At 43.9% G+C, this 12343-nt stretch overlaps 1 protein-coding gene across 1 annotated transcript in view; it reads left to right on the plus strand.

The window, feature by feature from the left end:
- The window catches only part of GNPTAB (N-acetylglucosamine-1-phosphate transferase subunits alpha and beta), a 106359-nt gene that overhangs the window by 60606 nt on the left and 33410 nt on the right, over window positions 1-12343 (plus strand). The window contains exon 8 of the mRNA XM_075551098.1: window positions 11738-11899. Coding sequence (XP_075407213.1) covers window positions 11738-11899 — 162 coding nt within the window. The remainder of the gene's footprint in view (window positions 1-11737; window positions 11900-12343) is intronic.

Raw genomic sequence — 12343 nt, forward strand, 5'->3', positions numbered from 1 at the left:
CTCAATTTACTTTCTGCTTGACATCATGTCTGCCCTTCTGTTGGAAATATTTGAGTATGAAACATAAATATCTCTTTTCTTAGAGGGCATTAATTAAGCATACACCATTTAAGCTCCAGTTTCTTGATTCTACAAAGAAATCTTTTTAAAGAAAAATCATTTTATTGAGGCCTCATACAGCTCTTACAATCCATACATATATCCACTGTGTTGATCACATTTGTACATTTGTTGCCATCATCATTTTCAAAACATTTTCTTTCTACTTGAGCCCTTGGTGTCAGGTCCTCATTTCCCTATCCTCCCTCACGAACCCTTGATAATTTATAAATTATTATTTTCTCATGATTTACACTGCCTGATGTCTCCCATCACCCACTTAAGAAATGTTCATTTAGTGTTGCCACTAGACGTGGCTTTCTTGAGGCCCGACAGTGTGTTTCTCTCTAGCCCTCTCTCTCCTGCTTCCTGGTATTTAGCTGTGTGGAGTCGGAAAGGGTGGAGGTGGAGATAGTAGCAGGGGAGCAGTGACCGAGAGGTTCACACTTAAATCCCTGCTTTCACCATACGTACTCCTTTACCCTGCTTCTCTTTCACTTGATTGTTTTACAATTGAGTGGAGGTATAAATTATGCTTATGTTTTGTTGTGTGTGCTTGTTTTTCCTTTCTGGATGTTTTCCTACCACTCTGTTGGTGGTACCTGGAAATTGGTAATGCTAGGCTACGTTAGGGTTGAGTGTTTTTGTAGTCTACAGTTATTTAAAAATAGACATTTTCCCACTTCTTTCCCCTGAGTTATTTTCAGTCCTGGCAAAATCATAGATTAGCATTCATCTCAGCCAATGTCAGTGGGGCTTCTTGGGCTTCTTGATGGGTCCAGAACTATGGGCGTATGCGTATCTGTGTTTTTGACTGTCAGTTCAAATGATAGTCTTTATTTGTATTATTCCACTCAAAACAATTTTCTGCAGGAAAGAAGGCTCGTTCCCCACTCAGGTTAGCTGACTTCTTGCACGCCAAAGCCACACAGTGTTCGGTCCTGTGGTGAGGACCCTGCAGGCAGAGGCTGGGTGGAGTTTTCCTTGAGTTGGACTGGGAGCACTAGTCCGCTCTATGTTTGTTCATATGTTGTCCAAATTTTTTCCTGTCCCCTGGAGCTTTGTTTGTCCACAGCCTTGTCCTTATGGAGGCCAGCACCTCCTAAGAGGGTCAGACCAATCATCTTCAGCCCCATTGCCATTTGTTTTCATAACTTCATCACCTGTGATAGACATTTTGTCCTTGGACTTTGGATTTTTGGAGGCCAGAGAGAAAATAGAGAATGAGAAAGAGGAAGAACAGAAGAGTGTATTCTCATTAAAATCTATTCTGCAGGTGTTTTTCTCTTCTTAAACTCTACCTCCTGGTTTTATCCTGGGTACTTGGAGCTGATGTTTCCTATGATAGACTCCCCAGTCAGTTTAGTTAGTGAGCACTAATTAGATGCCTGAATGCCAATGGCTGAGATAAGTACAGTTGAGTGATTAAAAGCACTTGAATTAACACAACAACCTCCCACCCCACCCTGTGTGATCCATGTCAAATGGGAGTTTGTTGAATGCTCCCTTTGGTCCTTGGATAAGTTGGGAGCCAGGGAAGGAAGGCTTTGTAGAACAGAGATCATTTTCACTGGGTCTTGAATAGAGCAGCCAGGAGAAATGAGACTGGGAAAGAGCATAGAAAGCAGAGTAAAGGGCTCAACTGTCGCTTGAAAGGAAATGGCTTGTCCTGAGAACCAAGGACAACTGTTCCCGCAGACTGGGATTTTGCAGGTGACAAGCTTGGAAAACAACATCGATCAAAGTGTTTTGTGTTAAAGAGCCTGGTCTGAGCTTCATGGGTTTAGCAGGAGGAAATAATAATCCGATCTGTTTTAAAAGCAACACTTTAGGATAAAGTGTAGCAGCTAGACCTAGGTTAGAAAACGCTAGGCTGGAGGCAGAAGACCAGTTCAGCCACTGTTACCATCGCCTAGCCAGACATTCTGTTTTCAAAGAGCACCTTGGTAGTGTAGTGCAAGTAATGGGACTGGATCCAGTCCATAGCTGGGGGTGGCCCGGATCGAAAAGTGAGTAGATAGAGGTGATGGCATCAGTGGGAGAACGGAGGACACCTGGGCTCAGTGGGACTGTGCTGCGCTGGAAGTGCGGTGGTGTCCACTGCGTCTGTTGCACACCTCAGCAACTGCTATGACTGAGGAGTCTCTTCTCAGAAGATTACCTGTCAAGACAAAGGCCTTATGCTCTGCTTTCCGGGTTGTTTTTTTTTTTTAAGCAGATTTCAACTTTCAGCAGCCCTGTAGGACAGACTACAACTGCCCCATGTCCATCTAGTGTTGCATTGAAACAGTTCTTAATTAGGCCTCCTTGTCCTTTAATTCTTTTTGCACAGAACAGTTACTAATAATAACTTTTTGTGAGTTAGGTGAAGGTTTACAGAGCCGGTCCTAGTTTTACATCCAGTGTTTGCTACCCATTGTTTTATCCATCACATCCCCCTGCCCCAGCACAATCATACTTGTGTCTAACATGATACATTCAAGACATACACACAAAGGAAAACACACCAACCCCATTTATGTCATGTGTTATTAATGATCAAGACACAAGTATTCGATGCACACATACAAAGAGGAAATACTAATGATTGCAGACCTTGTCTCTGCAACTGATCATGTGGCCATAACTGATACTTAGAATACCTGTCAGGGCGGCTCACGTGCATTGCTGGAGGGGCTGGGTCCTTACTACCCCTGTCAGAGTGTGGTTGCTGTGGCTCACTATTCACTTTATCCACAGGACATGATAGTACCAAAGCATCTGGATTCCAAACAAGGCCTTTGCCTCCATTCCCTAACACCAGTTTCCCCTTGTTATCAGGACCAAGTGCACCACGCAGCACAGTATCGTCCTTCTTCATTTGTTGATCCTGAGGCATGAGTAGCCGCAAATGGCTGCGAGGCATTATTAACTTCCAGTTCACTGGGATCAGTGCTGTGGGAATAGTCCGCCCTTTGGAACTAGGTCTTCTAGTATTGAAGAGCATAGGGCCACGAGGAGCAAGAGTGAATGGAGCCATTCCCATCCTTTGATTCCATCCCAGGAATCCTGGCTATTAGAGACACTGCATCCTTCATCAGCAGCTACATACACAGCCTCCTGGAGAACATTGCCCCAACCCTGCAAGGTACTGCCCCCCTAGCCGGTGCTGTAATTGTGTCTTTAGAAATCCATTCCATTGTTTTGTCAAGCCAGCTGCTTCAGGGTGGTGAGGAACATACATGGTAAGACCAGTGGATCCCATGATCATGGGTTCATTGCTGCATTTCATTTTCTATGAAATGAGTCCCTTGATATGAAGCAGTGCTGTTCAGGTTACCGTGCTAATGGATAAGGCATTCTCTCAAGTCCACAAATGGTAGTTTGGGCAGAAGCCTTGTGTGCAGGGAAGGCAAGTCTCCAGAGTCGGTATCTCTTCCTGTAAGAACAAAACTCTGGCCTTCCCCTGATGGGGAAGGTGGTTCTAGGTCATCAACTTGCCATCGGTTTGCTGGTTGATCTCCCTGCGGAATGATCTATCTTGGATTCTGTTGGTCTCTGCTGCTGGCACGTTGGGTACTCAGCAATGGCAGTGGCCGATTTAGCCATGGGGAGTGGAAGCCCATGTGGCTAAGCCTACACATAAACTTCATCCCTGCCGTCCATCCCCTTCATCCACCGGGCAGTGACACTTGTGACTTGGTTGTAACCTCTTCCTCTGCAGAGGCAGTCCTTTGGTGAGCATTCACATGAGACACAAATGTCTTCACTTTTTGGGCCACTTTTTCTGTTGGTGGTGATACTAGGACATTAACTTTGCTACTTCATACCCTGGACTAGCAATGTGTCTTTACTGATAGTGGCTAGAGATATCCGTACTAGCAGAGGCAGCATTTTCAGTACCTTTAGGCCTAATGCGGCTTGAGAACCAATTTAGAAAAACTCATCTTTATGATTTTATTTTTGTAGAACCACTGCTGGTACACATTGTATTAGGCTGAGTTCTCTAGAGAAGCAAAACTAGGACACTTATAAATGTGTACTACTACAGGGTTTATATTGAGAAAGGAATGTATAACAGGAAAGCATCCCACCTAGCACCAAAGAGACCTACTCCAGGGTTAGATGTACTGAAGGCTCTTCCTGACTTACATGGCTACCGGGCTCACGAGCCAAAGAAGCAGGATGCAAAGGGGGTGCGGTGCATCAGGGAGCAAGGCATGGTAATGTGAGACATGGTGGGACCTGGGGGCATAGCATGTGGCGTGGAGATGCACCATGAGGTGGTGAACAACTTGGTCCTCCAAGGAGGGAAGAAGACAGACCCATTCATTCTCCAGAGTCCTCTTTTATTTAGGCCACACCCCCACGGAGATGTCACCAGGTTACAACTCACTTCATAGGCTGGACTCCACCCTACCTCATAGGAGCCAAATTGGCACAAAAATACTAAGCATCGCACCTTCTGAACTTTACCCTTGGCTGACTGATGCCCTTTTGATCTTAAATGATTATTTTAACCCAGAAGTGAGTTCAGCCCAAATCTGGAGGTAAGGCCACCCCACCATTCTCTATCTGACCAGTACTCCTCGTGATTTTGTCCTTTCCACCTTCTCCCCTCTCTGTCCCAGACCTCCTGGTAGGATCTGTCCTGAGCGGTTGACAGTGGTGTCCAGGCACCATCTTGTGCTGTGATTTCGGGGTGGCGGAGTGAGGCTGGAGGTGTCGTGGGCCCCTGATTTATGGACTAGTTGTGTCCATGTGTCTTGATTTTGTCATTGTTCTTTCCTCTAGACAGGGAAAGACCAGTAATTGTGTTGTCCCTTAAATTTGATGCCTTAGTATTTAACGAACAATATCTTTGTGAAACCTCTTTTTCTCTTTGGCTTGTGCAACGCTCCTGTTTATTATTCGTTGTGACCTTCCTTCACTGGCACAAACTCTTCCCTCTGTTGTTCAGATATCATCTTTATGCCCAGGCCCTGTCCTCGGCTCTCTCCCCCGTCTCATACCCCACACGTGTAGGTGCCTCCATCAGGTTATTCCAGATAACTAACATCTCGAAATCTCAACAGCTTAAAAATAATGCAGTTTTTATTATTTTGGTATTTTTTTTACAGAGAAACACCAGCAGTAGGCATAGCAGAAGATACTCGTTGTGAGGAAACAAGATTCAAATTGGGAGTAACAGATCAAAAGTATAAGGAAGGCACTCTTTTTTTAATGTTTTGACTTCACTGTATTTTAATATATTTTGCATATATGGAAAGTAAGTTTATTTAAGATGGGGATAAAGATTTTTCTTTAAAAAATTTTTATTAATTGGGAGTTAATACATATATCATTCTCTAGTTCAGTCACATCGAGCAGAATTGTACAATTGCTGTCACAATCAGTTTTCAACCATTCATTTTCTTCTTGGACTCCTTGGCATTGTCTCCCTTTTACTGCCCCCCACAACCACCCCTGTACCAACCCCCAACCCCTCATTCTGCTTGCTGTCCTTATAGGTGCATCACTGCTGAATTTCATACACTGAAACGCAGAAAAACATTTAACAACTTCATGAGGGTTACCTCCAATGACATAACACCTCTGAGGTACACCCTTATGTGAACGAATAAAACAAACCTAAAATACGGGAAGGTACTCTTAAAGCAGAGATAGTGAAAGCGGGTTAACAGGCAATGTATTTTCATTGGGTAATCTTTGGATAAAGCATCACAGAATTCAATTTCAGGAATCTTGCATCTATCTACAAAGTGGTCAGTTCTAAAGAATCTAAATCATTGGGTTCTGGGCAGAGTTGTACATTCCTCTCGTGCTGGTTTCCCAGGAGATCGAGTAAGAGCACCTGAAGGGTTTCCGGGTCAGACACTGGTAAAAGAAAAGTCATGAAGGATGTGCCATACCTAGATCAAGGAGCATTTTGTTTTGAGGGGAGTTTCCTCTTCTTGAGATGAATGAAGCCAGCCTCTTAGCAGCTAGCTCAGCACCGCCTGTTGATGACTTGGGGGTATTTACACTCCCTCCTTCTGATCATTATCACTAAGCTTGATGAGTGTTTCTTCTGCACAGACATCTGATTTTAAGAGTGACCATTTATCATTGATTCTATCTCATTGATTTATTGAGTGCTTACCTTCAAATCTCCACTATACACACTTTTACACTCCTGAGTTGGGTCCTCGTGGATGAAAGAGCAACAGTATAGTAAGCAGCAACATAAACGTAATGTGTAGGGTGATAACTGTACAGACAGTGATAGGTATTTCTTCCAGGCAAACCATTCCTGGAGTAGCTCGTGTAAAACTGAAGTAGGAACAGGAGAGTTAATTTCATCTGGTGTGTGTGACATGTATTGGGTAATAGTGTTAGATTCATTAGCAAGATGAAGTAGCACTCAGCTTAATTATATCCCAAGTTCCTCCTCAGGCAGCAGTGAAGTCATCTGAAGCCATTTCAAGGGCACATGTTGCCCTCCTTTGGGCATTTCCAGCGTTCAGGGCCAGAATACTGTTAGCACTGTCATTCCAGGCCAATTGAACTAAGTTATTTAGAGTTTTAATGTATGTTGTAACATCTCACAGGAGCTCTGGTGGTGTACAGGTTATGAATTGAGCTGCGATCTGCAAGATCCTCTGTTCAAAACCACTATCCACTCTGAAGGGAAAAGACGGGGCGTTCGACTCTTATAAAGAGTTACAGTCTCAGAAGCTTACAGGAGCAGCTCTACCCGATCCTATAGGGTCACTATGAGTTGGCATTGACGGATGGCAGTGAGTTTTATAACATTTTCTAACCTCCTGGGGGGTGGGCACTGAGATGTTCCTGGGGCTGCCGCTACCTACACTTTATCCTAGATTACAGGCTGTAGTATAAATGGTTTTAATTGAAAGCAGGCGGAAGCCTAAATCAGTCTGAGAACCTATGCGCTAATCCGATAGAGGGCCCAAATACAGTAGCCAGACGGTTCACAATGAAAAGCAGCACAATGGATCCAGGGGTGTCTATTGCATCTTGACAGTCGGCTAGAATATAAGTATTAACTGATTGAGAATCCGTGCAAGTGGAGTGACTGAAAAGTAAGGATCGCTTAGTCATAATCTCCTGAGGAGTTTATTTATGTTTTCCAAAAGGGGTGGATCTACCTTTGAGTTAAACTAGAGGCTGCACCTTAAGCCTTGCCAGGTGCAGTGCTTCAGGCATGTTAGCAAGCTTTTGCTTTATGATACTGGTTGTTCTTTCAGCCTCACCAGGTGATCGGGATGATACAGAATGTGCAAGTGTTGAATCATTGACAGTATTTGACAATTTCCCAAAGCTACCTGTCTGGTGAAATGAGTTCTCCAGTCACCATGCAAAGCAATGGAGGGGGTAGTACCCCAAGATGTGTGTGTGCGGTGAATGTGACAGCTGCCCTTCCCCAATGATAAGCATCAGGCCCAAGTGAGTACATACAGATATAGGCAAAACTTACGTCATAGAAGGAGAGAGCCGAATGAAATCCACCTGCCATTCCCTTATTGGTCTGAAGGGTGGGGGAAACCTTTGTACCAGCTTTCCTGAATGATCTTTATGGCAAATTGGGCTGGAAGCATAAACTTGTTTGGCAATAGAGCAGTTTCTATGCTTCATTCAGTAATTTTCTTTTTTTAAATTTTATTTTTATTTTTTTTTACATTTTATTAGGGGCTCATACAACTCTTATCACAATCCATACATATACATATACATACATCAATTGTATAAAGCACATCCGTACATTCTTTGCCCTAATCATTTTCTTTCTTTTTTTTTATCCTTTTATTGGGGCTCATAAGGCTCTTATCACAATCTGTACATACATCAAATGAGCAAAGCACCCTTATACATTCGTTGCACTCGTCACTCTCATAATTCACCTTCCACTTGGGTTCCTGGAATCAGCTCGGTTTCTCATTCAGTAATTTTCAGTTCCCCTAACTGGATTCTGTTTTGGGTTTCCCATGCTGAATGTGTAGTATCTGCTAGAAACCAGGGAGCTTTGTTCAGTAGGCTTGAATTCGTATGTTAAATCTCTCCGTGACTGTCTGTGGATCTTCCCGGGGTTAGGAAGTCCCTTTGCTACAGCCCTCATCTCAGCTTTGAATGGTGGAGTGAAAATAACGATGCAGAGGTTTGGTTTCCCTTCTCTACAGGCTTATTTTAAATCACATCTGGGGCAAAGGGACTGCTGGTGAACAAAGGACGTCTCAGATCTGAGCTCTTATCATGTTGTTAGGTGTCCCGGAGTCAGTGCTGATTCCCAGTGACCTGTGTGCAATGACACAAAACGCGGCCTGCTCCTGTGCATCCTCACTATTGTTGTGTTTAAGTCTGTGGTGGTCAGTGCTCTGTGTCAATCCATCTTGGGGAAGATCTGCCTTTTTCATCGACTCTACTCCGTGTGATGTCCTTTTCCAGGAGCTGGTTCCTCTTGATACGATGGCCAAAGGCTGTGAGACAAGAATCTCACCATCCTTGCTTCTAAGGAGCATTCTGGGTTTACTTCTTGTGTGAGATTTATTGGTTCTCTTAGCAGCCCACTGAAAACCCTGTCAATCGTTCTCAGAGTAACATTGGATACAGAGGAACAGAAGAACCAGGATCCCTTCTGGGGAGAGCTAGAGCTGCCTTACAGAGTGTGTTCACTTTCAGCGGGGTTTGAAACAGTTCCCTTCAAAGACTTCAGAATGCCAATCAAAACAAGCATCCTATGATTTCTGTCTGGTTTTGGCCCCATGCATGTGTAAGACAGTTCTCCCCACCAGTGCCCCAAACCACTTCTTTTCTTCAGGCAAAAATAATAAAGATGCCTGGGGTTGGTGGTGCCATCTAGTGGCTAGTAGATGGTAGTTCCTCCCCATCATTGCTTGATTAGAGTGGCAGACAATCTTAAATATGCCTCTAAACTTCTTTTCATCTCTCTCTTCCAGTTATTTGCCTTAGAAAAATTTCCCTGTATTGCATTTAAGATTGAAAACCAGCCTTATAAAGGGATGCCAGTATAAGAATGATAGGCTTAGCAATCCTTCCCTTTTTTGGGCAAGTTATGAAATTGCAATACATATCATTAAAAACAATGCTACAAATAGCTAAATCTTTTTTTTAAGAACTTCACAATTTCTAAAATGTCTTGCTATACTTTTCTCTTTGCCATTTTCCCTCGTATCAATCACACCTTGAGAGGTATTTATTTTATTTTATTGATCCCTTAATGACTAGTATTGGGACATAGTTGTATTTTGTTCGCTTTGTTTGCAGCAATCCTTTTTTTTAGTTTGCGTAATCATTCAGGAACCTATCAGCAGGAGAGTGAAAAGCCGTCCCGCAGGTCCGGCCCCTGCTTTGCCCTTCAGCCAATTTTGGGATCATCTTGTTCAAATCTTGATCAGAGACATCCTCAATTATTTGTTGTTCTAGACATGCTGAGCTATCTCCGACTTGCCTGTAGCACATGCCTTGCCAGTGCTGAGGCCTCGTCTCTTCCAGGCTCTACTAGAGCTCAACTCAGCTAACTCTGCCTCTAGCAAGCCTCCCTTGACCTTGGCCGGACGCCCAGTGAGCCTGCTTCCCACGAACCCACCTCACTGTATTGCTAGTTAAGCTTCCCTGCCTGCCCCCTGCTCATCCATTTCAGGCCAGCCAGCTGTGCAATATCAACAAATGCACAAATGACAGAACCCAGACAGGTTTGACCTTGCAAATCTGAGTTATCTTCCACTCTGGCACTTAGCACCGAGGACATTCTCTGGCAGAGAGTGACTGTGTACCCAGTAAGTGGTAGAAATTAAACTGGAGGGGTTAGTAGATGTTCTCAAGTTAAAATATAAAACACAGCTGAACTTTGTTGATTTGTAACTGTGATGGGTTTATACGTTACCTTGTATAAATATTTATATTGTACCTTTATGCACCTATACATTATAGCTTTATATATACCCATGGCTGCCGTCAGGTCCAGTCCAGTCATAGGGATAGCACTGACTCTCAAAGGAGCAGTGCCCAGGTTGTACAAACAGCCCCAAAGTGCTGTCTGCCACAAGCCAATTTCCTGCAACAAATCACCTTAGTGATGAGCTATTGACCTGAAAATAAAAGATCAAGATCCCATGAGTTGGCGTGAGTATGTTAATCTCAGATATGTTTCTAAATTTTAACTTATATAATGCTAAAGAAAATCTCATGACATTTTAAAATGTCTGGTATTTTCTCCTCTTCGGATCAGAAGTTTGGAAGGTAAAACTACTATTGTGATAAACATACATTTTAGAGTATTGAAGTGATATATCATTTATTTTCTAGAGCAGTGTGTCTTTTTGTTTTTTTCACTTGAACAAGTCCACTGAGCTAGCATTGGGTGGGGGTCTGGGGGTCACTGTAGAGGGTGAGGTGAGGACAAGGGAGGCTGGAGGCGGTCGTTGAGACCCAGTAGAGTGCAGGTAGGTCGATACCCCGCCTGCATGGCCTGCCTTCCCATCTCATGCACACACCAGGGCAGAGAGCTGCAGAGAGAGCTGGCCGTTAGTAGGGCTTTCAAAGTACAAGTACTGAGTTAGGAAGGCAGCGTGCATGTGTAAGCGTGCACATGTGGGGACATACACACAGAGTTTGTGATTCAAATAAGTGGCCTACTTAATAGGAGAAAGAAAGAAATGAAAGTCCAACTCTTAAGCTCTAGTTTTGTTTTAGAGTTGTGGCCTACACGAGCGTGGAATGGGCTCATTGTGGTGCAGACGGTTAATTTACTCAACTGTTAGCACGATTAGAGGTGCCAGTTCACCTAGAAGTGTCTGCATAATTTAAATATCGTTTCTAGTAAGTTTATTCATATCTATCATCTCTCTGTATATTGATAAGCAGCACGAGTGGTACAGCGGTCACTAGGTGGACTGCTGACCACAAGGTCTGACGTTTGAGACCATCAGCTACTCCATACTTTTATGAAGATTTACAGTCTCTCCCCCTGTGGCCCCCCCTCCCCCCGGGACAACAGGAACATGGGTGAAGGGAAACATGAGGGTGGGAGGACGGGGAAGGAGGGAAAAAGGAGGAGCCGCTGATACCAAGGGCTCAAGTGAAAAGAAAATGTTTTGAGAACGATGATGACAACATATGGACAAATGTGTGTGATCTAATTGATCAGTTGACGTACAGAATGTTATAAGAGCCCTCAATAAAATGATTTATTTAAAAAAAAGAAGAGTTAGAGTCTCGGCAACTCACAGGGGCGGGTCCACCCTGTTCTATAGGTCATGCTGAGTTGGAAGTGACTTGATGGCTGTGAGTTTGTGTTTTTATATATTTACATAAACTTACTTAAAGGTCAAAGATCAAACTGGGAATTCAATGACATCTCTTCCCCGAAGGGGGTCCCAGGGTGGCACAAGCAGTTTGCACTCACTCAGCCATGAGCCTAAAAGCAGTTCAAAGCTGCTCCGCGTCCCCCCTGAAGAAAAGCCTGGCAGTCTGAAGCCCAGAAAATGCCCAGGAGCCGTTCTGCACTGTTCCCCAGGGAGGGGTGTCTCACCATGACCGGAGAGCAACTTAACAGCAATGGGTTTAGTGCATTGTTTGTTTCCTTTCACCCCCTTGGGGCTCAGGTTTTCTGTCTGTAACTCCTCATGTTATGTTACAGTTGCAGTTATATTCCGAGGCAAGCGTAGCGCTTCTGAAATTGAATAACCCCAAGGGTTTCCAAGAACTGAACAAACAGACGAAGAAAAACATGACCATCGATGGAAAGGAGCTGACCATAAGTCCAGCCTATTTATTATGGGACCTGAGTGCCATCAGCCAGGTGAGGGCAGCAGAAGATGTTGACTATGGCGGAGTCACAGGATGAGGGAGAGGAAGAAGAACTGTGCTGGGGTGAGCGGAGTGGAACTCTTCCAACTTCCCAGCCACTGGTTTCTGAGTGCAGGGAGTTCCTGACTTACTGCGGGGTTCCCTTGGGAAGACTCCATCCAAAGTTGATCTGACATAAGTCGAACCGCTCTTTTTAGTTTTCATTATTTGTGCCCTTTCTTGTCAATATCTTTACAAATTCAACCTTTATTTCTCTGTGGGTGCTGGAAATGTCACGTATGAATTTACAGATACATTTTAATATTGCATGTAGCATGTATGACTAATGACAAAATGCCCCCAGCCCCAAGCCAAAAAAAAAGATGGCCTTCATGTGGCTTGTATCTAATTCAAGTCAGGGAATATGCCTGCATTTGCCAAGCTGCAGAATTCAGGA

This window comes from Tenrec ecaudatus, chromosome 6, assembly GCF_050624435.1.
Source record: "Tenrec ecaudatus isolate mTenEca1 chromosome 6, mTenEca1.hap1, whole genome shotgun sequence".
Classification (NCBI taxonomy): domain Eukaryota; kingdom Metazoa; phylum Chordata; class Mammalia; order Afrosoricida; family Tenrecidae; genus Tenrec; species Tenrec ecaudatus.